The sequence below is a fragment of the Ursus maritimus genome, unplaced genomic scaffold, assembly GCF_017311325.1.
Source record: "Ursus maritimus isolate PB19 unplaced genomic scaffold, ASM1731132v1 scaffold_2, whole genome shotgun sequence".
Lineage (NCBI taxonomy): Eukaryota > Metazoa > Chordata > Mammalia > Carnivora > Ursidae > Ursus > Ursus maritimus.
In genome coordinates this window covers 3,695,835-3,722,136 of record NW_024424452.1, presented here as the reverse complement: position 1 = coordinate 3,722,136, position 26,302 = coordinate 3,695,835, and the positions used below count along the sequence as shown (strand labels likewise).

General features: G+C 54.8%; 1 protein-coding gene across 1 annotated transcript in view; it reads right to left on the bottom strand.

The window, feature by feature from the left end:
• The window catches only part of FOXK1 (forkhead box K1), a 65,788-nt gene that overhangs the window by 15,797 nt on the left and 23,689 nt on the right, over positions 1-26,302 (bottom strand). The window contains 1 exon segment of the mRNA XM_040634719.1: positions 2,775-2,960. Coding sequence (XP_040490653.1) covers positions 2,775-2,960 — 186 coding nt within the window.

Sequence of the window (26,302 nt, the reverse complement as noted above, 5' to 3'; positions counted from 1 at the left end):
CCCCCCCCCCCCCCCCCGTGGAGACGGCCCCCAGAACTCCTCCCCTCCTCGGTAGCTGTGGGGGTGGGGGGGCGGCCCAGGGAGGAGAGGAGGGGTGGCGGGTGTTTGTAAACATGAGGCTCCACCCCTGCAACAGCCCAGAGGACGAACGGGATCTTGGCAAGAGAAACCACAAGGGCCTCTGAGGTTTCCAAACACTCAATTGGATTCCACAGCGCTAAGACAAACGGATGTAAACAGAAGTCCTCTCTGTGATACTTCAAGGCCAAAAAGGGAGAGAGGGCCAGTCCCGCAGCGGCTACTTCCTCCCCAAATCCTCCGCCACATGACACGAAGTAGGGCTGGCACACAGCGCCCCCACCCGCCCGGGGTCAGTCCCCTTGCAGGAGCCGCACCTGCTGACCCTCTAATTGCACTTGGTAGCATAGCCCGGAACTGCTTCCAGCTCCCGCCTCCCTTCGGACACCACAGCAACGTCAGTGCGCAAAGCCTGGCTGCAGAATCTTAACCGGGGCCGTTACTGTTTGGATTTGGAATATTCCTGGGAAATATCTATTTCCTGAAGCCCTCCAGGTGCAAATGAACACGTTTTTCTTTCTTAGAAAGGGTCTATTTGGCTGGATCATAACCTGATTATTAACAATCCCACGCTGACAGCCTGCCCGGGTTTTGCTGGGTGCCGAGCACCCTCCACGGCCACCCACACGCCGCCCGGAACCAATCCCCAGCAGCCAGCGGCATGGGCGTGGGACGTCACCGGTCACTGTGCCCGTGGCTGCTTTCGGCGGCTACTGGGTGAAGGTGTCAGGACAGGCAGGTTTTATATCAGCTTCACCGAGATGTAAGTCCCCCATTTAGAGTACAGCTGAGGGGTTTTCGGGGTACTCGCAGAGTCTAGCAACCATCACCACTGTCTGAGTCCAAAGCGTTTCCACTGTCACCCCAGAAACAAACGCCGTACCAGCTGGCAGGTGCACCCTCGGATCCCCAGCCCCCTGCAGCTGCCCGCCTGCTGTCTTCCTCTAGACCCGCCTGTTCAGGTGTTTCCTATCAGCGGCATCGTGCTGGTGTGCGGCCCTTTGAGTCCGGCTGCCTTCACCCCGCATCGTATTTTCATGGGGCAGCCGCGCTCTGCCAGGTGTCAGCACCTCCTCCCTTTTTATTGCCAAATAACATTCCGCGGTCAACAGTCCACGTGTGGCCCAGCGGCTCGCTCACCAGCTGACAGACACTGAGTCACTCCGGCCTCGCGGCTGCCGTGAATACTGTTGCTCTGAGCCCTCGTGCACAAGTTCGTGCCCGGACTCCCGCTCCGGGGAGCTGCTGGGTCACGAGGCAGCCCGTCAGCCGGGGCCACCTCACCTCCTCGCGTACAACTTTTTATCCGTGGATAAATCACAGATAAGCAAGTGTAGGAACATTTCCACGGCGTGAGCACAGAACTCACGCTGTCAGTTAAGCTCCAGCTAGCCGTCTGAAACGACGAGATCGCGTGCTCAATTTTGGGCTTTAGAGCAGAGTCACTGTAGAAACGTGAACTGAGCGGAAGGAGTAGTTGACACGCCGTGGGCACGGCACTGAGCACAGGACCTAACACACACGTGGCCTTCAGGAAGCTGCGCTCGTCCCTGTCTCCCGTCTGCGTTCTGGCCTGATGACAAGGAAAACAAGGCCCAACAAGGCCCCTGGTTCTCCCACTAACTAGATACATGGCCAGAATCGGAACGGGGCCCAGCCTTGAATTCTAGGCCATGCCAGGTTCAACGCTGTCCCCACCAGCCTCTCCGTAGGAGACATACCCCCTCCCTGGCTCTGCAGGACACCGACTCCAAGCCAGCTCAACGCAAACTGTTCCCAACGTGTCAGCAACACGTCCCAGCAGGAAAACAAGATGCGTGGTGGGGCATGACTGTCACAGAAAGACCGAGTGACACACGGTTCTAGAACATGAGGACCGCCACAGTGTGGCCGCTTAGTGAGGGAAGGCGTGGCATCTGACCAGGTGGCTGTGGGGCAGCAAAGCTCCTGCCCAAGGAGCGGCGGTTTTCCAAGTGTGGCTCAGAGGCAGCCCTGAGGACCCGAGACCCCTGCAGGAAGTATGTGGGGGCAAAAGAAGACTAAGACACGACCTGCCTTTTCCAGGTCTTACATTTGCACTGATGACGCACCAGCCACGGGGGAAGCTGCTGGTGCCGTGGCCAGAGCCACGGCCCCAGCACCAGCACAGGCAGAGGGCGGGACATGCAGTCAAGAGCCCAGCTAATCCCCCTCTATGGGATCTCCCCGAAACCTTCCCCCAAGTGTTCTCTGTATCACATGCCAAGGATGAGAACGTTTGAGGGCTTTTTCTTCTTCAAACTCTAGATCAAGTCCTAAAACTTCATAAATTAACTTTAGAAAAACAAAGTTCAAATCCTGACATGCACGTATTACTTTAAAATACTGTCAATGTCTTTAAAGCCATCATCATACCTATGCTTCTTTTAAAGAAAGTCCCTAAATATACAGGACTACAAACTGGAAAAGGGATTAATGTGGTAGGGACTCTTCCCTCCACGAGAGAATTCTCCAGAGATTTTCGTTAGGTCATCAGATCCCTTGATGCACCTAAAATAGGTTCGAAATTTCCACCCCTGCAATTTTCCAGAGATATACTGAGAGTTACATGAGACCCGGAACTCCTGTGTCCTCCTGCTTCTCAGACAGATGGCCAGAGCAGGGGGACCCCGGTTCTGTGGAGGGGCCGTGTGGCCAGGCCGGAGTCGGCCGCTCACCTGATGGTGCCGGTTGGGGACGGGACAGGGCTGACCAAGCTGCGGAGATCCGGCTCCGGAATGTGAATCTTCAGAGGGGAGATCTGTGGGTAGAGGGGCCGGAGGGGAGATGCCGGGGCCTCTTCCTGACGGTACAGCGATGTGAACTGGATCTTTATGGCCGTGCTGGGGAATCGAAAAGTGCACCTGCAACAAGAGGGAGAGCTCACATTAGCGCAGGAGAGACGGGGGTGAGGCCGCGAGGCAGCAGAGGACTGTTCTGGTTCACCACGACGGTGGGGCTCGTCTGATGTCACAGAACTCCAGCGTCACTCTGTGGTTCAGAGAGCGAACCGAAAATCCAACCTGTGCTGCTGTCACGGGGACACTTGCTGACGCCGATATAGGTTTTCCTTTTCCCGCACATGTGAAGAGAGAGGTGTGAACCCGGGCGGGTCCCCAGCAGAGGTTCTGACACACCGCCACCTCCCGTCTAGCAGGATGGCCGCAGGGGTACCCGAGCGGGGTTCACTGGCTCGCAGGGAACGCTTTTCAGGAAGCTGAAATACCATGATCGCTGCTCAGCAGCAAGCGTGAAGTCAGACAGACAGACAGACAGACAGACAGCTGTGCTGTGAGAAGCTATCGGGCGGGACCAAGTGCCCGTACCGCTCCCAGGCAGGCCGGTGGGCGCCCTGCAGTGTAGTGACACCACATCTGGCTGCACAATCAGCTCCGGGCCTCAGTTTCTCTGCTGGCAGGTGACTGCGTGCCAACAAACCCGGCCTCACACATCCAAGTCATACCCTGCGTGTGCGCCACGCAAACCCAAGGTTGCCTCCCTCCAAGAAACGTCTATGCAGAAAATCTGGACATTATGTACCCGGCGCACCTGATTTCTAGAGGCACAAGTCGTCAACTTCAGTTACAAACAAAACTGCAAACCCCAATGAGAACAGGCTGCCTGGGCAGACACAAGGGACAGTCTCTCCTGTAGCAAATGCTTAGAAAAGGCTCTTTGTAAAACATGACGGGTGTGGCGGGGGGGCTGGAGATGATGCATGTCAACTCCCACCTTCAGTGCACTCCTCACGGTTCCGGAAAGGTGTTCAGAGCACGTCGAGTTTCACAACCCGAGAAGCGTGCAACCGCACGGAGCCTCGGCCAGCAGGCTGCTGGTCCACTCCTGCCCGCGATGATGCCGCAGCACTGTTTCTGTGGCAGGGACGCCTCCAAACTCCTGGGGACACAGCACTCGCCCTTTCCACTTAAAGTCCCTTCTTAGTCAAATCGTTTTTGAACGACCAGATTTAGGAGTAGGTCAAAATAGGTTCTGGGCTCACGAGAGGCAGTGAATGTCTGTGAGTGGACGGGGTACCGGAGCCTTCCACCCGGGAAGACCCCTTCTCACGGAATGACTACAGCACACGCGGGCGTCTGCTCCAACAGCCAGGCTGCACGCACCTCCCAGAGAAAAGTCAGTCACTCAAACCGGCTCGACGGGCCAGGACTGATTCTTCCAGAGACACCCGAGCACGGGGACCGGCCGTCTCCACAAAGACGGGGAGCAGAGTCCCAGGCTGCTGACTGACCCACAGGCACCAGCTTTGTATTTCCAAACCTAAAATCAGAACAAAGGGATTCTGACACCATTTTGTTCTGGGACACACAGTGTAAACACTCGCATGTTAGGGCAGGGGTGGGCTGCCTGTCACGTCGTGTCCACATCACCCCCACGGTTCTGTGCAAGGCCACCCGCGGCCATTTAAACACATTCTGCAATTTTCCTCCTGTAAGCCACAGTTAAAAAACGTTTGATGTTGCTTCCACTTTCCTTAGTTTTCCCACAACCCAACAGAAATCTCGGGGCGCCTGGGTGGCACAGCGGTTAAGCGTCTGCCTTTGGCTGAGGGCGTGATCCCGGCGATCTGGGATCAAGCCCCACATCAGGCTCTTCTGCTGGGAGCCTGCTTCTTCCTCTCCCACTCGCCCTGGTTGTGTTCCCTCTAGCTGGCTGTCTCTATCCTGTCAAATAAATAAAATCTTTAAAAAAAAAAAAAGAAAGAAAGAAATCTCCTTCATTAGTATTTTGGCTAGAAAGTTACATCACACATTTTCCTACGATGCTCTCTGAGGCCTCCGGTTTCTCCAGACTTGGACGGCACAGAGCCAACATCCGTCCCAGCTCACGTCCGAGGACGGCTGCCGTCCCCAAACCAGAGAAGGAAGGAAGGAGTTTGGAACCAGGAATCCGGCTGAGGGCTCCGCACCCACGCACCCAGGCGCACATGCACGCAGCCCTGTTCCGCGGTGTTCTGTACAGAAGCGAGAACGATGAGTATGTTAAGGCAGCGTCTAGGTCCTTCACCATCTGTCTCTTCCTTCGGCGGCTGCCAATCAACACGGTAAGCCACACTCCACTACCTGCCGAAGGGCCCAGGGCCAGAGTCGGGCCGTCCCGCACCACGAAAGCCCTCATGCGAGCACGAAAGCACAGCACCCTACAATCATCAGGGCACCCAGAAAGAGGGTGTGGCTTCTGGCCTATGACAGAGCCCACAGAGCGGAATGTCAGAAAACAGGGCTGTGGGTGAAGACAAGAGTCGGCTCCGGATCCTTGGACTGGGGGTGGGGAGGCCAGGCTCCAGGCAGCCCGGCCGGCCCAGGGCTGCAGTGCTCCCAGACCACAGGGTGATTCTCGGGAGGTGAGCGAGGCATCCAGGGAGGGCTGCTGAAGGTGAGGTGTCGGGGTGGGAGCTGAGATGCAGGGGAACAGTGTGCAGGAAGAGGGGGCTGAGAATCGCTAAGGGGTCTACTGCCCTGGCCTCCGTGGTTCTGTTCTTAGCCACGAAGGGGAGGCTCTGAACACAACAGATGACCTCCTAGGCACCTTCCAGTTCAAAAAACAAAGATTCCAGATAATACGTGCACGCATGTGGAGTTTTTAGTAAAATAAAACACACATTTTGTAGGTCAGGGATTTGGGTGAGCAAATTAGCGAAATCAAACACCATCTATAACTGACTCCAACGGGGCAATTTCCTACCGTAAAAGTCGTTTCCAATTAAGGTTTAACAGTAAACATTTTCATATCATTTACTGCAACAGCTATTTCAAAAGCAGCTCCTGACTCACTCTTCCAGAAATTATCCTGAGGCAAACTGTCTCCTACCTAGGAGGAGAAACACCAGGAAGCTACTTAATTTTAAACAGACATCTCCCCAGGGTGCTCCCGGGTTCACCAAATACTTCTCTCCCTGCAATATGTTCATTCCGGTGGAGGGCGCTGGTTGGAGTTTTAACGAGCATGTTTTGCAGTTAAACCCGTTCTCATGGAGGTGCTTCACATTCGACCTGACCCCACTGCACACTGCATGCCTGCCGTCCGCGCCAGGGACCCGGCTACAGGAGAGCGTGTGCGTGCGTGCGTGTGCGTGTGCGTGCGTGCACGCGTGTGCTAGCACTCCCCGCCCCGGCCTGCAGCGCACTCCGACAGGCAAGCACCCACCTGGGAGGGACAGCCCTTCAGATCCCTTGGCAACACCCCTGCTCTCCTGCAGAGACGGCATAGCTGCGGGGGTGGCGCAGGGCTGGGACGGTTGGGGGCGGGGGAGCTGGCTTTCAGGGGCGAGACAGATGCTGTAAAATCAACTGTGGTGGGAGATGCACAACTGTGAACAGATGAAAAACCACCGAACTGGACAATTTAAGTGGGTTAGTTGTGAGCTTCGTGACTTCATGTGATTCAAGCACCTCTGAGAAAACGTTCTCGCCCCAGAGCGCCCATGCTCAGGGTCTGCCCCAGGCTTGCACAGTTCCCGGGGCCACGTGGAAGCCAAAGGCTCCTAGAAATCGGGCCAAACTGCAGATGCCCTGGTTCCACGTGAAGCTGCCCTCTTCCACAGCAGGTCAAAGATCATGGCATGGAAGGCTGGTTCTGGCCCTGCTCGGGCACAAAGGAGCCTAAGGGATTCAGGGGCGACTGGGGTGGTCGCTTACTTTCACTTCTATCTGGTCCTTAAGTAGGAATCCCACCACCTGGCCTGCTAGCCAGGACGCTGTTGGAGACACAAAGAGCTCATTTCATCCTTACTGACATAAACACAAGTACAATGATCTTCATCTTAGATACAAGAAATAGGCAGAGAGAGAAAGAACTCCATGTAAAAACTTCCGGAAAAATTAAAAAAAAAAATTAAGGCAACAGAGCATTCACCCCCAGAGTTGTCATGGTCCCTGGCCCCCCACCCCCGCCTCTGGCCCCACTGCATCCCAGCAGCGACGAGGAGCCTGGGCATCCACGCAACGACCGGGAATGGACATTGCACACTGACAACGGATGCCTGACATTCCGCATGCCAACCAGGACACCCCCAACCTTCCCAACACCCCCAGCAGACAACAGCCCAGGACGAAGGCTGCAGACCGGGCATTTGTGGCCCCCCCTTGGCCCCCGTGAAGCCCATCGGACAAGAAACCAGCCAGCCGACCACCCCGGTATGCGCAGCAGCACCTAGCTCTTACACGGGACCAGAAAGCCAGGAAAGAACAGACACTTGGGGAGCATCTCCTACAGCAAGACAGGGACCAAAAGAACAATTTGGGGGGCAGACTCAGAGAAACAGATAATCCGGAGCAGAAGAGAAGGCAGACCACTTGTCTCCAAAGGTAAGGCATCTGTCTGCGGACTGAGGGCCCCAAAAGGCACCTCCAGGGAAAAACAAGAAACCTGGGCGATGAGACGTACAAGGAAAAGAAAATTTGAGAAGGAAGGCTGGATGGGACTGGAAAATGTCTCCCGAAAAGACAAACTTTGGTGGCTCCGGCCAAGAGGTTCACATCTGAACAAGGGTTCTTCTACGGAGGAGCCCTTCTTAGGAAGCTCCAGGGAGGAAGGCACAGGACCCTACGACCAGACCTGTGGCCTTTGATCCAACGCCACCCTGCTTTCTGACCATCGGACAATCCAGTGTTTGCTACAAGTCGGCTGGTACGGTCCCAGGTGCTGCCTCCCTGGTTAGGAGGTAAAGACATCAGTGTTACAGGCTGGAATCCTCACGGCACGTGACAGCAGGCCTGGTGTGGACAGAGCCTGCCCCCGGGACAGACGTGCAGAAATGCCCGCATAGCTTGCGGCGGCTCGATGCGGTGGCCCGCGTGGCTTGCGGCAGCTCGATGCCGTGGCCCGCGTGGCTTGCGGCGGCTCGATGCCGTGTCCCGCATGGCTTGTGGTGGCTTGATGCGGTGGCCCGCGTGGCTTGAGGTGGCTTGATGCAGGGGGCTGCAGGAGAAGGAGGTGCCATGTCCTCCTCCAGTGGCTGCCATCTGGCTACAGAAGGGGCACCAGCCTGGCAAGCCTACAGCTTCGGATGGCCTCAGAGAAGCCCCCCTCTAGTGAGACAGGCAGAGAGGGCCCACGCCTGACAACAGTAAATAAAAGACCAGTTTTCAAGAATGACACCTGCCGCCAGAGATCCCTGCCGTGGATCCTGCACGCGGACACGACAGAGAGCAAGCCATCCGGGAGTCTGCGGAAACTACAGCCCGACAAACCATAAACCTGGCCCGTGAGCTGCGACTGCCCCACCCCGGCCTGCAGTAAGTGGGACAGGCCGCTAGGCAGCACATCATCTCCAGGGCCCACTCCAGAAGAGGCCCGGGAGGCTGGTGGGCAGAGATCCTTCCAGAACGCAGACACAGGGACAGGCTCTGAGAACGTCGCTGCAGCGACAGGCTCTGAGAACGTCGTGACCAGTTCGTGTGCTTCCTGCTCTTCTCTTTTCCACCTGAGAGCTGGCATCGCCTTCCCCTGCCTTCTACTTCTGCTCGGCTCAGCATTTCCCAGAGGGACCACCTGGAACGCCCTGATGAGGGACGCGCTCGTCACCAGAGATCCTGCATTTTATGGGGTGCAGTCACTGAGTGGCACTTGGGGCTGCCTTCTTTGATGATGGGGAGGAGTGTTTTTATTTTGGAAAAAGGGACACAAATATGTGGGTGGCCAAAAGGCAGACTGTGACAGAGACAGCTAGTTGCCTGGACACATCCTCTCCGGGCACATAGCCGTCCAACTAAAGACAACACTTCTCTGCCTCTCGTGTAACCGTGAGACTGTGCTGGTTAACGGGATGCAAACAGTCATGCCCTTAAGGGGAGCAGAGCTCCTTCTTCACATCTGCCCCTTCCCAGAGCCAGAGTGCAGGTGTGATGGCAGGAGGTGCAGCAGCCACAGTGGGCCGTGAGATGGACACTGGGTAACACAACCACGTAACAGAAAAGAGCGGGAAGTTGCTGTCTTAGCTTATGTTAAGGCTGTTACATCCAGAAAAAAAATCAACTTCACCCGTGTTACTTTGACCTTGGTTACAAAAACCAAAACTATAACCCAACTGTAAACACTTAAAGAATGCCCTATGCGGAAGCAGCCCTGGACAAAGGAATGGTGTGTGTTCGGAGGCGAACATTCTGCGGCCACTTAGAAGGACGCTTCTCGTCACCGTGCATCCATGGGCAAATCTCTTCATGCACCAGCCTGCTTTCGCCGTCAAGGAGCAGCGGGCAACCACAGAGCCTGCTTCACGGGCTTCTTCGGGGCAGTAAACTCAACAGTGGAAGCGCAGCGACTGGAAGCGCACACGGCGTCAGGCACACCACCCGCTCACTAAGTGCTGCCCCGCGGGGGACAGGGACGCTGATAAATCAAATGCAGAGACCCAATGGCTCAGAGTCATGGCGAAAGGTGTGGGATCTGGAACTGGACAGGCCTGGTTTGAGAATGGGCCATGCTGACGTTGTGAGGGGACCTAGGAGGTCCGTGCGGCAGGAGCTCAGATGCAGCACGGACACTGAGTGCAGGCCCCGTCACACAGCGAGCGGCCAATGGCACGCGGGTGTTCGCATGAAGAGAGGGGACAGGGAAGAGGGGTGGAAGAGCCCTGGGTGGGGGCGGCCTTCCAGGACCCCCCTTTTATCAAAATGTTCTTTCAGCGTTGTTACCGTGTCCTTTGAGAAATGAAACATTCAAGAACTGGGGGCAGGAGCAAGTACCTGATAATGAGTCCTTTAGAATTTTCCAAGTTATGACAGGTCCTCCAGAAACCTCGTGGAGAATTAACCCTGGCCCAGTTCTGCCCTGGAGTTCAGATCCAGGGGGGAGAAAGGCGGAAACGTGGCCAGGCCTCTAGGTCTGAAGGCAAGGCTGAAAGGCCCGCAGAAGGTGACGGCAGAGACAACCCGCAGGACCTCTCCCTTCCGCCCTGCTCCAGCCCCTCCTTCCCGGCAGAGGCCAGGAGGCCGCTTTCCTGGGGGTGGACCCGGCCCACGGCAGTTTGCACATACCTGGCTCTGCAATCGGAAAGCCAGAGGAGCCGGAAGCTGACTTCCGTAAGAACTTGGGAGAAAAGTAAGGCTGTTTAGCAAAAGCTTTTGAAAAACTTTTACATATACAATCCCCACATCTAGGAATTCTGACAATCTTATTTTTTTTTTAGTCTAAAAGATCTATTTTTACTAACAATTTAATACGTTTTTCTAGAGCAGCCAAAACTGCAGGAGGAGGCAGCAGCCACCGAGGCTCGCCAGGCTGTGGGGACCACCCTCATGGCGAAGCTGGGGGCCATCGGTGGAGGGGTGCAGTTCGCAGGTGGACCAACAGGGCAGGAACCAAAATACAAGCTTGAACCAGGAAGAGCAAAGGGAAGCGGATGGCTGAGGCTTCGGGAAGGCGGGACGACCACTGTCCCTGACCAGACGCCGGCTCTGTCCGGTCCCTGACACACCAACAAAAACTCAAAATCCAACCTTCTCTGCCTGGTCTTCGTCTCTCCTCCATGAACCGAGGCTGGGATCCTCGGTTACTCGGTTACTACTCGTCAGCTCGCTCCACCTTTGAACTAACCCCTTAGCCTTGCTTTCCTGGGCTGGCCGACTCCCGCGGCTGTGACCTTGGCCAGCCATGGCAGCCGGGGAGCAGGTGGTTACAGACTCGGCTCTGGCCACACGCTCAGCTCCGGGTCCTGGTCAGTGCAGCAACAATGCGGGTGTGGGAATTAAATGCGGCAACTTCTATAATTCTTGTTTAGAAGTTAACTCAGTTTTCTTCTTAAAAGATTTTTGAGTGAGAGAGAGAGAGGGTGCGTGCACCAACAGGGGGAGGGACAGAGGCAGAGGGAGAAGCAGGCTCCCCACTGAGCAGGGAGCCCGATGTGGGGCTCAATCCCAGGACCCTGAGATCGTGACCCGAGCTGAAGGCAGACGCTTAACTGACTGAGCCACCCAGGAACCCCTGTTTTCTTCTCTACGTGTTTTCCTATGATTGATTGATTGATTGATTTTCCTTTAAAGATTTTATTTATTTGACAGAAAGAGAGAGAGACAGCCAGCGAGAGAGGGAACACAAGCAGGGGGAGTGGGAGAGGGAGAAGTAGGCTCCCCACTGAGCAGGGAGCCTGATGCGGGGCTCGATCTCAGGACCCTGGGATCACGCCCTGAGCCGAAGGCAGACGCTTAACGACTGAGCTACCCAGGCGCCCCTCCTATGATCTATTTTTTTTTTTTTTAAAACAGACTGTATTTTTACAAACAGGCCAAAACAACTTTTACAGGGGGGAAAAAAAGGAAAAAAGACTGTAGGATACTCGAGCCCCTGTGCTAAATGCTAAAACACAGAAATGTAGCCAAAGGCCTGGTCAAAGCCGGGGCTCCTTGGTCAAAATGGAGGTTCACCCCCATCTGAGGAGCCCTGAGTAGAGGTGGTGTGGGAGACCCCTGCACTAGATGGAGGCCCCTGGAGGCCGGCCGGGGGCAGCCGTGATGACCCGCCCTCGCCTCGCACGGCCTGCTAAGTGGGGCTCGCGGCATTCCCCCTGCAGGAGGCGGCCAAGGCGGCACACCCTGGGGCTCCTGGACCCTTCAAAATCTTTCACCCCCCTTTCTTGGGAGCAACATTCTGGTCTGGGAGACTTGGACCCAACCGGGCTACAGAGGATGCAGGGTCGTCTCCAGTTTCACCCAGAGCAGTGTTAACTCAAGAATTTGGGGTCGTTTCTACAGTATCACTCGGAGGATCTGTGGTAACTGCTACGGTGTCACTGTATCATCCGTGGGGGAGTGCCCCAGAATCTGTGCCTTTGGTGGGCAAGCCCNCCCCCCCCCGCCCCGAGAAAGCCTCGTTCTCGGGCATGTTTAGGAAATGGCAAGGTGAAGGGCCGGCACACCTGCTCTGTCCGCGGGCCCCAGGTGGAAACCCACTGCCTGCCAGCCCTGGAAGACAATCCTGGAATGACCCACTGCCCTGTGTGCCACCGAGTTCCACCCTCCACGTGGTCATTTCTGTCTCGCCTATCGGAGGGACACACAGCACCCCAGCAGAGCTGCGGGCAACGCAGGGTCGCGGTTCCTGGGGGAGAGCCCCAGGTCATCTTCCCAGGGACACTCTTATCCCTTTGTGGGGACGTACTTGGTTTGAAACAAACCAAAAACATCACTGTGAAAGGCAAGCTCCCAGGCTTTACAGTTTGGAAAATCAATGGGGCAGAAAAGCAAGTACCTTCCAGACTTGCCCAAAAATCTCCAAAGACCATCCAGCTGGGTGAGTGGAGAAGCCGCAAAGGTCAGAACTAGTGTCTCAAACATCCTGGCCTCGTAAAGGTCGGTGCCGGACTGAGCGGGCCCTGGAGGGGGCCATCCTGTGACACTGGGCTTCGGCAGGACAGCGGGACGGGCCCCCCCCCACAGCAGTCACAGAAACAACGCCGTGGCTCTCTGGAACCGACGCGGGACAGAACGGGGCTATGTGCCGCCAGCAGTTCGAGTTCTCTTTCACCTTCTCCCTCCACACGGATTTAAAGAGGCTGGTCCAGGAAAAACAATGCTGGGGGCATCACAATGCCGGATTTCGAGCTGTACTACAAAGCTGTGATCACCAAGACAGCATGGTACTGGCACCAAAACAGACACATAGACCAACGGAACAGAATAGAGAACCCAGAAATGGACCCTCAGCTCTTTGGGCAACTAATCTTTGACAAAGCAGGAAAAAACATCCAGTGGAAAAAAGACAGTCTCTTCAAGAAATGGTGCTGGGAAAATTGGACAGCTACGTGCAAAAGAATGAAACTTGACCACCCTCTCACACCATACACAACGATAAACTCCAAATGGATGAAAGACCATGATGTGAGACAGGAATCCATCAAAATCCTAGAGGAGAACACAGGCTGCAACCTCTTTGACATTGGCCACGGCAACTTTTTTCATGACACATCTCCAAAGGCAAGAGCAACAAAAGAAAAAATGAACTTGCGGGACTTCATCAAGATAAAAACCTTCTGCACAGCAAAGGAAGCAGTCATCAAAACAAAGAGGCAGCCCACAGAATGGGTGAAGATATTGCAAATGACACTACAGATAAAAGACTGGTATCCAAGATCTACAAAGAACTTCTCAAACTCAATATACGAGAAACAAATAATCAAATAAAAAAATGGGCAGAAGATATGAACAGACACTTTTCCAATGAAGACATACAAATGGGTAACAGACACACGAAAAAATGTTCAAAATCATTAGCCATCAGGGAAATTCAAATCAAAACCACACTAAGATACCACCTTACGCCAGTTAGAATGGCAAAAATTGACAAGGCAAGAAACAACAATTGCTGGAGAGGATGTGGAGAAAGGGGATCCCTCCTACATTGTTGGTGGGAATGCAAATTGGTACAACCACTCTGGAAAACAGTGTGGAGGTCCCTTAAAAAGTTAAAAATTGAGCTACCCTATGATCCAGCCATTGCACTACTGGGTGTTTACCCCAAAGATACAGACGTAGTGAAGAGAAGGGCCACATGCACCCCAATGTTCATAGCAGCATTGTCCACAATAGCCAAAGCGTGGAAGGAGCCGAGATGCCCTTCAACAGATGACTGGATTAAGAAGTTGTGGTCCATATATACAATGGAATATTACTCAGCTATCAGAAAGAACGATTTCTCAACATTTGCAGCAACATGGACAGGACTGGAGGAGATTATGCTAACTGAAATAAGTCAAGCAGAGAAAGATAATTATCATATGGTTTCACTCATTTATGGAATATAAGAAATAGCAGGAAGATCGGTAGGAGAAGGAAGGGAAGAATGAAGGGGGGGTAAACAGAAGGGGGAATGAACCATGAGAGACTATGGACTCTGGGAAACAAACTGAGGGCTTCAGAGGGGAGGGGGGTGGGGGAATGGGATAGACTGATGATGGGTAGTAAGGAGGGCACGTATTGCATGGAGCACTGGGTGTTATACGCAACTAATGAATCATGGAACACTACATCAAAAACTAAGAATATACTGTATGGTGACTAACATAATAAAAAATTATTATAAAAACAAACAAACAAACAAACAAACAAATAAATAAATAAATAAATAAATAAATAAATAAAGAAGCTGGTCCAGAAAAGTCCAGGCGGGATGACCCACAGATATTACAACGCAGCCACAGCATCTCAACATCACCACTGGCTCCCGGGGGCCTGACAGTACGGGAAAGGGACCCACACGCTTCAAGATCCTGTCCCCTCGGTCGTCCCTGCACCCACCTCGGGGCTGCTTACCACCCTGCCAGCTCCTGAGGGTAGGTGTCACCCCTGCGGCTGCTCTGCTCTCCTGGCACACGGAGCACATGTGTGTCAGAGCCCACGACAAGGTCACCACGACCTATTTCTGGAATTGAAAGTCTATTAAGAGGTGAGGGTGTAAAAACCAGCGTACGGGTAGGAGGCAGGAGGAGATAAAATCTGACTGAAGTGCCACACAAGCCACGGCATGACGGAGAGGGGACAGCTGACACTTGGCTGCTGCAGAATCGTCAAACCAGACAGAAAGGACTAGAATTTTCTGGTCCAAGATTCACCTTGCAGGAATACGGACAATACACCTTCCCTGTGTTTAGTAGACGGTCCGTGGACGCAGGAGGGCCATTGCTCCATTGCTCGTGGAGGACTGGGGGCCGCGGACTCGACCACCCCATCCACATCCACGCTTTTTAAAGGGATGCCCAGGCGGACATGGCAGTGTTGGCGGTGGCCCCAAGTGCTGCCTGGCAGGCTGGAGACACTCTACCCGCAGAGCCCCGGCGGTCCCCAGGCCAGGCTGCCAAGGGTCAGGGTGTCACTGAAATGGGGGGCAGCAGTCTGCACAGTGATCGGTACCTGCCTGTTTTAACACCCACCTGATCTGGAGAAGGGCCCAGACTGCCCCGTCTGAACGTACAGCTTTCCCCTCCTCTCCTGGAGCACGGGGCACTCAGGCATGAGGGCAAAGGCACCGGGAGCCCCAGGAGAGGGCCCGGTGCGACGGAAAGAGAAGTCACCACCAAGTAAGTAACACATTTACCCTTTGAAGTTTTTGCCCTTCCTCAGGTCACGGGCCCCCACCCCATGGGGACATCCAGGTGACATTAGGAATTTTGGACGGGTCAGGTAGGACACTGACAGCCGCCGGGACCTGGTGCTGAAGGAGAGACGTTCTATTAAGAATAATTTGCAAAACTGAAGGTCTTTTGCCTAACCCTTAACAAGAAATTAAAAAATAATGCAGTAGTAGTTACAAACTAGTATCTTGTGTTAGCAAGTGTGCCAGGGAACCGTGTACCGAGGGCTCTAAATACTGACCCAAACGCCCCACTTTTCTGGACACTAGTTTTATTTAAATACGTGTACTTTGTGGACAGTACAGAAAAGGCTGCCGTGTTACAGTTCTCCCCATTGAAAACAGAAGGGCAGAAAGGACAGACTTGGGGACAGCAGCTGTTGAACTGTCCAAGGGGCGGAGAAACAGAAAACAAAGCAGAAATCAGCTCTGCATGTTTATCTTCTGAATTCTGGAAACTTTTGTCAAAAAGGCCCAAGTTCAATTTTGTTCAACTTGGCAGAGGAAGTGCTTTCAGAAGCTAGAGGCAGAGCCTGGGAGGGGCTGCCGGAACGGCGTCCCCGCCACGGCCGCCCCACTGGAAGCTCTGTGGCCAGGCTCGTCCTTCTACAGGGAAGCGTGAACTTGCCAAGAACAGGAAGGTTCCAGGCAAACCCGCAAGGCCTCCTGCCCCCCACCTCACCCGAGCATTACTATCCAAATCAACTTATGCTTCAAGACCTTCCCTTCTGACATCCCCAGAGACAGCAGCAAAGCTCGAGAGAGAACCCTCAGAAACAAACCTCGAGTTCACCTCCACAAAGAGTAAATAGTCCTTGCTGGGTTTTTTTTTTTTTTTTTTTAAGGTTCCATTTGTCAAAACACAACAGGGGCGCGTCTGAATGCTCTGACAAATCACATCCTTGCTTTATCAAGGCCAAGCTCAGCTTACTTTCCTAATTTGGAAAACGCGACCAGGCACAGAGCAAAACCTGGGGAGCCAGCCCGGCCAAGCTGGGGCGGGAGGGGCCTCCCGCGGGCGTGTGCAGCTCTGCCCCTGCTCTCTGGGAACCTCACTGGCATCCAGCCACTTCCCGGGAGAACTATGAGCCCACGAGAGGGCCTGGGAAGCTATCACAGTTGATGGAGACGGAGAACGCGGCATGATCTGTCCAGGCCCGTCCAGGCCCGGGCAGGCCCGGTCCCGGCGCACCTCGTACTCCCACACCCGGAGCAGGTGGGCCGGGCCGGGGGTGCAGGCAGCCGCATGGCTCCGGAGTGAAAGGGAAAGCGGTCTCCTGCCCTCCTGAAGTTACCCTGAGCGGGGTTTCACTTTAGGTCCAGCCGTGCGAACCACTGGAAGGGGCACCGCATGGAAACCGTACAGAGCGGCCCCCTCTAGCTGGTGGACGGGGCTCTTACGAGCTCTCTTCTGTCCTCTGTGGCAGCAGGGGGGAAACCAGGGTGGTGTCCTCTGGGGGTTCTTGTGCAAGGAGGAGCTGAGTGCTGTTACCCTCAAGCAGCAGCCTTCAATGGCATGGAGCTGAGTCACAGAAGCAGCCCACACAGCAAGGCTCGTGAAGGGGATTCCACGGGGGCTGCGACATGAACGGGTGTGCTGGGTGGTGGGGTGCACATGATGGCGGGCCCGGGCAAGCTTCTGCTGGAGCAAGTGCAGGTGGGGCGCCCACATAAACCCACTTCCCTTATTCTTCCCCCCACTTTTTCCTCCATGCCCATGCCCCAGCTAAAAGACTATTTCCCAGCTGTCTCTGCAGTGGGAGCTGACCAATGAAAAGCAAGTGGAACCTCACGCACAGGCCACGCAGAACGTCTCCGAAGAGGTGGACAGATAGCTACCAAGTGAGTGTTAACTGCCCATCATCTCTTCCTTCACTTCTCACCTAGGATGAAACTGTGATGGCCGGTGCACCAGCAGCCATGCTGGACAAGGAGGTTACTGTGAAAATAAAAGCTTCTTGCTAAGAATGGTGGGACAGAAAAACAGAAGCAGCTTTGATATTTGCTGAGCCAAGCCAGGCCTCAACTGCAGTCTGTGATAGAGGCAGCAGAACTATGCTGAACACAGACATACACAGACACACACACGACAAGGTGCAAACCTCTTATCCTCTACACATCTTGGATCAAACAAAACTGCTTGGTTTTAGAAAGGAAAATAAGCCAGGGCTCCCTGCTGAAGAAAAAACTGAACTGCCGTGTGTACAGTGGATCCCAGAAGGGCAGGCTGAGTTTGGAAAACGGTTCACTGGTGAGCGGGCTGGGAGCTTCTTTTGCAATGCCATTATCAATTAAACACACACACAAATTAGGGACCCACAATGCCAAAGGCTCCAGAAAAACCTAAGAAGCAGAAAACGCCAGGTCACTTAAGTTTCTTAAAAATTAATGGTGATTGGGGCGCCTGGGTGGCACAGCGGTTAAGCGTCTGCCTTCGGCTCAGGGCGTGATCCCGGTGTTATGGGATCGAGCCCCACATCAGGCTCCTCCACTATGAGCCTGCTTCTTCCTCTCCCACTCCCCCTGCTGTGTCCCTCTCTCGCTGGCTGTCTCTATCTCTGTTAAATAAATAAATAAAATCTTAAAAAAAAATTAATGGTGATTATTTTGAACAGTATGTGCCTGAAAGAGAGGACAGGAGGAAGAAAATGCTTCCCGATTCCTGCAAGAACCCACTCTTTACGCTGTAGCCTGGGAGATCCTGCCATAGCAACAGGGACGTGTCTGCAGGGAGCAGGGCACAAGCACGCACGCTAGCCGGGAGGGACAGGCCTGCCGGGCACAGCGCGGTTCGGGCTTTATCTTCGCGTTTAGTAGGCTTCTCACCAGCAACATCATTCAAAGACGGTCCTCGAAAGAAGTCAGCTTAGCACATTCAAAACGAACAAAGCAAAACAGCTTCAAGAAGACAAATTAAGCCCATGTTTTTAGGGGATGCTGACCAACAGGCTCTTCGGCTACATTTACTGCCTTTGCAACGGGGGAGCAGCACCGATGTCCTGTGGGAATGGGGTGTACTTCCGAGCACCAGGTCGCTGACTTCCACAGCATCGTCTAGGCCGGACCCGTTGTGCACTTCAGCGGATGAAGGAACCGGGCTTAGAGAGAGCACATGTGAGTCAGGACCACGAGGCTGGAAAAGGCAGGCCTCCTGCTGGGATGGCAGCGTCGGAGGGCGCCGCGCCTGCCACCTCTTCTAGGGGTTCTCCGTGGGGACGGCGTGCTTCTGGCCACACACCTCCAACAGACAGCTCTGCATACGAGGCTGGGGCAAGACCGGCTCTTTGGGAGCCGGACCCAAACCCAAGGGAGAAAGGAGAAGGAGTGGGGACACGGCGGAGGGCTGGGGTGGGGGGGCCCAGTCTTGCCCTTCCGGCTTCACTGCCTGCCCATCCTGTTTCCGTAACATTCTTGTAGATCATATTTCTGAGAGAAAGGCCACTGGAAACCTCCCACAACATGCACAAGAGCATACTGACGTGTAATAAGCGAGCCCTAGGCCATCTCTGGGCCCCTGAGGACACCATGTCTGCCACGCCCACAGCAGCACCCCCACGCACCCGGCACTGTCACCAATGGGAGCTCCAGACATTTCTGGCCAAGATGTCATGGAAAGCCTATCCACAGAACACTCCTTCAGCTAAGGAAATACTGCCACCACGTCTCAGAGGCTAAAATGAGAATCCAGGCACCACCACCCCGGACAGTTTCTAGAACAGGAGAGCGTGGACAGTCACCAGAGCAGGGACACTTAGGAAGGTGGCCGCGGAAGGGGACACACCCCAAGTCAAGGGAACTTGACCAGTCGGTCAGGGCAGGACACAACCTCCAGCTCGCCACAGGCCCCTCTTCCAGCAAAGTCCCCGCGGGAGGGGGGGGGAACCTCTCCTGGGTCGCAGGGTGGCCACTCTGCTCACAGCTCGCTCTTCTCCCCTGGGGGTGGGGGGCTGCACCCCAGCCCCTGCAGGACATGGGCTGCACTGAAATTCAAGTCCAATTTTGCAATGAAACAGTATGGACGTCTCCCGTGTCCCCAATGTTTTATTTGTTCTACAAGCTTCCTGTGCTCCTTCACGGAAGATCTAGGGGATTACCTAACCGACGTCCTCCGCGCAGTCCAAGATGAGCTGCCGCCGTCGCGCCTCTTAAACACGGTCATGTTTATTACCTCGGGCAGCAGTCAGAGATCCAAGCAAGAGGAAACCCCGATGACCTTGCTCTGGGTTTGCTGCCAACACGCCACTTGGGGAGGAAAGCCATCCCGCGACAGCTCACGACAGTTCTAAATTTGCAGTGGGCAAACTTTCTTTTCTTCAGGCTTAATTCAGGGAAAGTTTAAGTATTTCTGGGCTGATTTTCAGTTAAAAATTAAAATAGTACTAAGTTCCACCAAAACCCATACATTCGTCAGATGCTGGGCTGGAGCGCGCCAGCCTGGCTGGAGTCAAGATTTCCCATCACTAAATAGGCTCCTCCAGCACCCCGCCGACTCTGCTCTGTGGGAGGCTGGACGGCGCCGGGCTCCCGCGCCCACTCCATCCTGTCCTCCGCACTCTGCATGCCAGCAGGACGGTCTCCGTGAAGCCTCACATCAAATCACGTCCTTCTTCAGAAGCCATCCGCAGCTCTTGGAAGAAAATGCAAACCTCGAGCCCCTCAGGACCGGCCCCGCCAGCCTCCCCGATGCACCCTCCCTCTGCCGGCCGCCCTGCCGGGAATGCTCATGCCCACCTCTGCCCTGACGCAGCCCCCCCGGCATGGGTGGCCATGCTCTGCGAGGACACCCCTGTCCCCAGCGCACGGCAGCCCCACACCCTCCCTCTGCTGGCACTTCCTTCTTGTCCTCACAGCGTGCTGCACTCTGTGACCACAGGGGTGGGTGCCCAGGGCACAGGGCCAGGTCTTCCTGCTCACTGCGGTATCTGGGGCCTGACACACAGGAGAGGCACAGCAACACTCGCTGAAATGGGACAGAAGGAAACCGCTTCTGAGCTGTCAGCCCAGGATTCTCATGGCTGGAGGGCTCAAAGTTGAAAATTCTTCTTAATGGCTGCCATCGTCTCAAGATTAGGATTCAGGCCATTTTCTAGAATACCGCCTGCCTACAGGAGACAGGTTGTCACAGGGAATGCCACCTTCTCACCACGGCCACGGGGGAGGGGGGTGTCACATCACCAACACAGGCCACAGGGGCCGGCTGGGGAATTCTGGGGGGGTCTCCACGCACTTCAAGTGTAGCACAGGGTGCAAGGCCCCACAAAGCCCAGGACCCCGCATGAGTCTGAGCTGCTTCACGGTCAACCACAGCTGGACCCGGGCAGAAGTGGCTCCACGGCAGTGAGGACCAGCGCCTGGAGGCTCACGGCAGAGACCTAATTACATGGAAGGCTCCAGCAGCAGCAGTGAGAATGACCCCACGAACGAACGAACGAGTCACAGAGACATGCCAAAGAGAAACATTACAGAACTCTACTGAAGGACAAAAAGACCCACCCGAACGTGAAGCTGCCTTATACAGTTGGTAAGAGTCCACACGACGTCTGTCTGATTTGAAGGAAGCACTTGGCTGTCAGGGGAGGAAGGACACTGAGCCAGGTGGCAAGGAAGACCTGGCCCCGCACACAGACAGGGAGGCTGGAGACACACAGGTCTTGTGCTGCTGAGGCCCGAGACGCAGCCACAGACCCACGGTGGAGACGAGCTCCTGCAAAACATGCCACGTGCACTGAAGGCCAGGGACCCAGGCCGTCCTCACCACGGATGGGGATTCATGCCATCCCTACTGAGGGAGGTCGGCCCTGAGGACTCGGGGACAATGGGCTGTGCAGAGGGCAAGAGGCAGGCTGCCCTGGGATGGGAACGATGCATGTGGACCGGACACACCCTCGGGGCCCACACAGGCCACGTGGGAAGCAAGGAACGAGGGGTGTCCACTTCGCCCACCAGAGTGCAATCAGAGGAGGACTGACGAAACACAGGATTTAAATAAGACCCAACGTCTCAAACATTATACCCCAAATGTCCAGGTTTCAATAAAAAACGACGTGTCCTGGGGCGCCTGGGTGGCACAGTTGTCCAGGTTTCAATAAAAAATGACGTGTCCTGGGGCGCCTGGGTGGCACAGTTGTTAAGCGTCTGCCTTCGGCTCAGGGCGTGATCCCAGCATTCTGGGCTCGAGCCCCACATCAGGCTCCTCCACTGGGAGCCTGCTTCTTCCTCTCCCACTCCCCCTGCTTGTGTTCCCTCTCTTGCTGGCTGTCTCTCTGTCAAATAAATAAAATCTTTAAAAAAACAAAACAAAACAAAAAAATGACGTGTCCTACCGAGAATGAGAAGATCTCACGCGAAATGAGAACAGGTGCCAACAGACACCAATGCAGGATGATGGTGATGTCAGGAGGACGCGACAAGGGCTGTGAGGCGGCCACCGGGGAAACCACAACGAGCAATTACAGACACGTGGAAGCAGAGGACAGACAGAGACCCTCAGGACGTGTGGGGCTTTCAACAAGAGATCGAACGTCCACATCGCCCGAGCCCCAGAAGGAGACCAGCATGTGGGAGGATGGGGAACATTTGAAGAACAACTGAAATTTCCCCAAATCTGGCAGGAGAGGTAAACGTACAGATCCAAGAACGCGAATGAATCCTAAGCCGGATAAACGCAAAGAGACCCACACTGACCTTCTCTAACACTGAAGACACCTTCTTTATGTCTTTAAAGCAGCCAGGAGAAAACAACACATTCTCTATGGGGGTGGGGGAAGAGCCAAATTTCAAAAACATTTTGGGAGCTGGAGCTTGGTGCAGTGTTCTTAGACACAACACCAAAAGCATGGTCCATACAAGGGAAAAAACACCAATGAACTGACTCCACTGACATTAAAATCCTTGGTGCGTGTTGGTCAGAGGATGAGGGGCTTGCAGGCTGGCCGAGGGACCCGCCGCCACACGCCGGGCAGGGGCTCACACTGAGACGGCCTCACCACCTCTCAAAAGTCAGCGGCGGAAACCAAACCGTGCAGACAGGAAGCACAAGGAGACGCGTTGGTGAAGGCGTTCCGCAGCCGGTGGATGAGCCGCAGGAGGTGATCGCCATGCCCCTGGCCGGACGGCTACAGTCAGAACCGGCGCCCCCCTGATGCTGGTGGGGCAAGGAGAAGCGGGGTCCCCCGCGGTGGCGGCGCGAGCGGACAGGGCGCAGCGCCGTGGGTCGTAGGCTGGCAGTGTCTTCACCCAAACACATGCCGGCGGTACAACTTCGCAATGACACCCCTGGGCATTTTCGCTGAGAACTGAAGCTCCCGTCCGCTCGAAACCTGGACGTGAGTGTTCACGGCAGCTTTGCGGTAACAGCCCCCCAACTGGGCCAGGCAGACGTCCCTCCGTGGGCGGGGGTTCAACAGAGAAAGGAGGCCGCTCGGCGGGGCCCGGTCACCTCGGCCGCAAAGGCCAGGGGCTCCGGGGGCAGGCGATGCCGGCTCGGAAGGTGTGGTGCTGTGTGTGATGAACAGCAAAACCCAGATCACCGACTACAGGGCCCGAGAACAGACGCCAGGCTGCCAGGAGCCGGGGCGTGGGCTACGTGCGGCTCCGGGGGCAGCACCAGGGAGGGCTGTGTCTCGGTGGAGGTGGTGGGTCCACAGACCACATGACATGAACACGCACGCACCGCAGCACGTCAGCTTCCTGGCTCTGGCGCTGTCCTACGACTGCAGAAGGTCCAACGGGCAGTGGCAACGCCTGACGCTAGTGGGAGACCTGTCTGAATGCAGTCACGGCTTCCTGTGAATCTCTAATGATTTCAACATGAAGAGTGTGCTGGGGGAGCTGGGACCCCTGGGTAGAGCCACACCGATTGCAGCCCCCCCCCCAACCGGCAGCAACCCACACCCCGCCCTGGACTGTGATGCACACGGGGGGCATCCACACTCCTTTATTTCAAAACTGAAGTACCACGTAGGGGGACTAAAGAAGCTATGGCCACTGCAGCCACACAAAACAGCGTCCGCACACATTTATCAGCAAGAGGAGGGAGAAGGTGCGGGTGCTTAATGTTCTCCTGCTTTTACGAGAGAAAAAATAACCTGACAGCCCTCCACACAGCCGGAGAGTGGAACTCAAACACGTTACCCGCTCAAGGGCTGGGCCCTTCACGTTCTGGGAAAACACCAGTGACTCCAAAAGGGAACGTGGATTAGCGTGCTCTGGCCAAGGCCAGAGTGACATGCTGACATCTCAGAATTAATAGGAGATACGGCTCACACTCTCCTTGCTACAGATGAAGAAACAGACTCCAGGAGGGACATGGGGTTACCATGTGGGGGGGGGGGGGGGTCGGGGGCAGGCGCAGCGTGGCCCGGTCACAGCAGGTGTGCCCCACACAGCACACACCTCCCTTTCACCCAGGGAGCTGCGTCATCTCAAAAACCAGACACAAACCGACAACCAGTTGTAACTTTAATAAAAAAAAGAAAAAAGAAAAATCAAGCAATCAGCTTAAAATAATTCATAAAATTGAAACACGCCCCACCTTTGTAAGCCAGCTCTGAATCTGTACAGTGGGGTGCTGGCGCTCGGCTCACGGGCTGCTGGAGGACTGGGTCCTCTGCACCGTATGCCTTCCCCACGTGTGCGCCCGACCTGAGCCCGCCTGACAGTCACCCTTGACCCAGGGACGCGTGCGCGCTCCTGGGGAAGCTCCCACCCTCCTTCCCTCCAGGCAGACTGTATTCTTACAACATGGACAGCCACGGCCCCGGGTTCCACTGGGAAATGTCAGAAATCCACTCAGACACGGAATACAGCTTCTCACAGACACTCAAGAGAGGCACCCTATTTCACCGGTCCTTTAATGACAGATTCCTGGTGGTGGGGTCTGGGTTGAAGTCTGGCAACTCTTAGCCTGTGAACAGCCACTGGAAGGACTATTTTGCTTCCCCGCCTTCCATTTCTTTATCTTCAAAGAACCAGCTGTGGGCATGAGCACTCTTTTTGGTGGAGTGCCTGGCTGTGAGCTGTCCAAGGACGCACGACTTACTAATATGCCCAGCAAAGCCGCTCGGCCAGACCCGGCTCCTATCAGCTACGGAGAGAAACAAAGAACTTGCAGAGTTTCATATTTCACAACACCCGAGTATTTCAAAACATCCTATTCATTCATTCCAGACTTGGCTCTGCTCAAGTCAAAAGCTGAGCGCTTGATAAACAGAGAGCTTCTCAGAGGTTAGGCATCCCCGACCCTGCCACCAGCCAGAGGGCCCGAGTCCCAGCTGCTCGCTGGAAGAGGACGGCCAGGCAGACTGGGGTGCGCAGACCACCTCGCCAGGGCCCGGGCCTGGGCCCCACGTCACATGTCAGCCTGCCAGCACACGGAAGCTATTACTTACGCTCGCTCCCTGAAGTGACACACCCACACGCTACAGCACAAATCCATCTACAGTCCTTCTGAATATTTTCTGTATTAGACGAAGTCAAGAAACTCAGCTGCCCAGAAAAGCTACCTTCTTACCCCCAGGTAAAGCCTGCTTTTGGTTATTGTGGGTTCGGGTCTGCAGCCGGGGAGGGAAGATGCGGGGCAGCATGACCGCGTGCACACAAGCTCTCCGAGAGTGCGCACGAAAACATCTGATCACGGCTCTCTTTGGAGAACCGGAAGTCAGGGTGGAAAGGACACTTATCCTACGGTCTTCTATGCAAGAAACCAGAGACGGATCATCAGGGAGGGAAGCCGGGAAGAAAGAGAAGAGACTGTGGATTGCATACTCTTTGAGTTTTGAGCTGCGGGAACACATCACCTCTTCAGAAAACATTCAAATCAAAATTTGTAAAAGGTGCTTTGTAAAAGTGAAACGAGCAAAATAGCGCCCTATTTTTAGACACAAACGTAAGACCTGGATCTTATCTTGAGCCTGGGCCGTGTCTAGCAGACAGCGAAGGTAAAGGGAGGTTTTCCCCCTCAAACTTCATGAGGTTAACACGAGGAGATGGTCTCACCTCTGTCCTGGTCCCGTTCGCGTGGAGGTGACAGGATCCGCGAGCCACAAAGCAAGTGCTTCTTGGTGGTCAGAACTGGGTGACTTTAGAAACATCTCAAAATGAGTGAGAAAGCAAACAGACGGTGGCTATCGGAATCTTCTGCTGGGAAGCTGACCCCCCACGGGCTCTCCTGGAGCGAGTGACCCCGTGGGTCGCACGGTCTCCTGGTTCTCTCCCACATTACTCTTCTGTTACACCAAGCCCGGTGAAGGCAGGAGCCCCGACCTCCTCCAAGCCCGGGGTCTAGCTCAGGGCCTGGCACACAACCGTGCCAAAATAATTATGTAAAAGAAGCACTTTTCACGACTTTAAGCTTGTAAAATGGGCTAGAGAACAATTAATAACTTTGTTAAGTATTTAAAAATGTAAGTAACTGGCAAATTAATAGGATAGGAAGAAAATTTTTTTTTTTAAAGATTTTATTTATTTATTCGACAGAGATAGAGACAGCCAGCGAGAGAGGGAACACAAGCAGGGGGAGTGGGAGAGAAAGAAGCAGGCTCATAGCGGAGGAGCCTGATGTGGGGCTCGATCCCATAACGCCGGGATCATGCCCTGAGCCGAAGGCAGATGCCCAACCGCTGTGCCACCCAGGCGCCCGAAAATTTTTCTTTTTAAGTCACAAATTCACTTGGATGAATTACCTGAACCAGGGAATCTGATTATGACTCTAGATGTGAAGTTCATCAACTGACAGGAACTGAGAGGGGCCCTCAGAAGTCCTGACCATTGTCCCCTTTCTTACCATAATTTTAAAATGAAACCTTGCTTGGAGTTCTTCAGAAGTCACAGAGCTCTGAGCACAATTTAAAAATAAATGTCATGTCTTGTCAACTGGAAACACACAGAACAGAGCGCGACGACTCCTCCGTCCCGCCCCAAGCACTACATGCACATCAACCTTTGTGTCAGTACACCTCCCGCTGGCCGGCTGGGCGGCGTCTAGTCATGTGGCTCCGCGTGCACTCCCAACTCCGAAGTCAGAGCTAAATGTCACCGGCCAGAGGAGCAGATCAGCAAGGACGAGGAGGGAAAGCCCGGGACATACAGCGAGAAGCCGGGGGGGGGGGGGGGGGGGGGGGGGGGG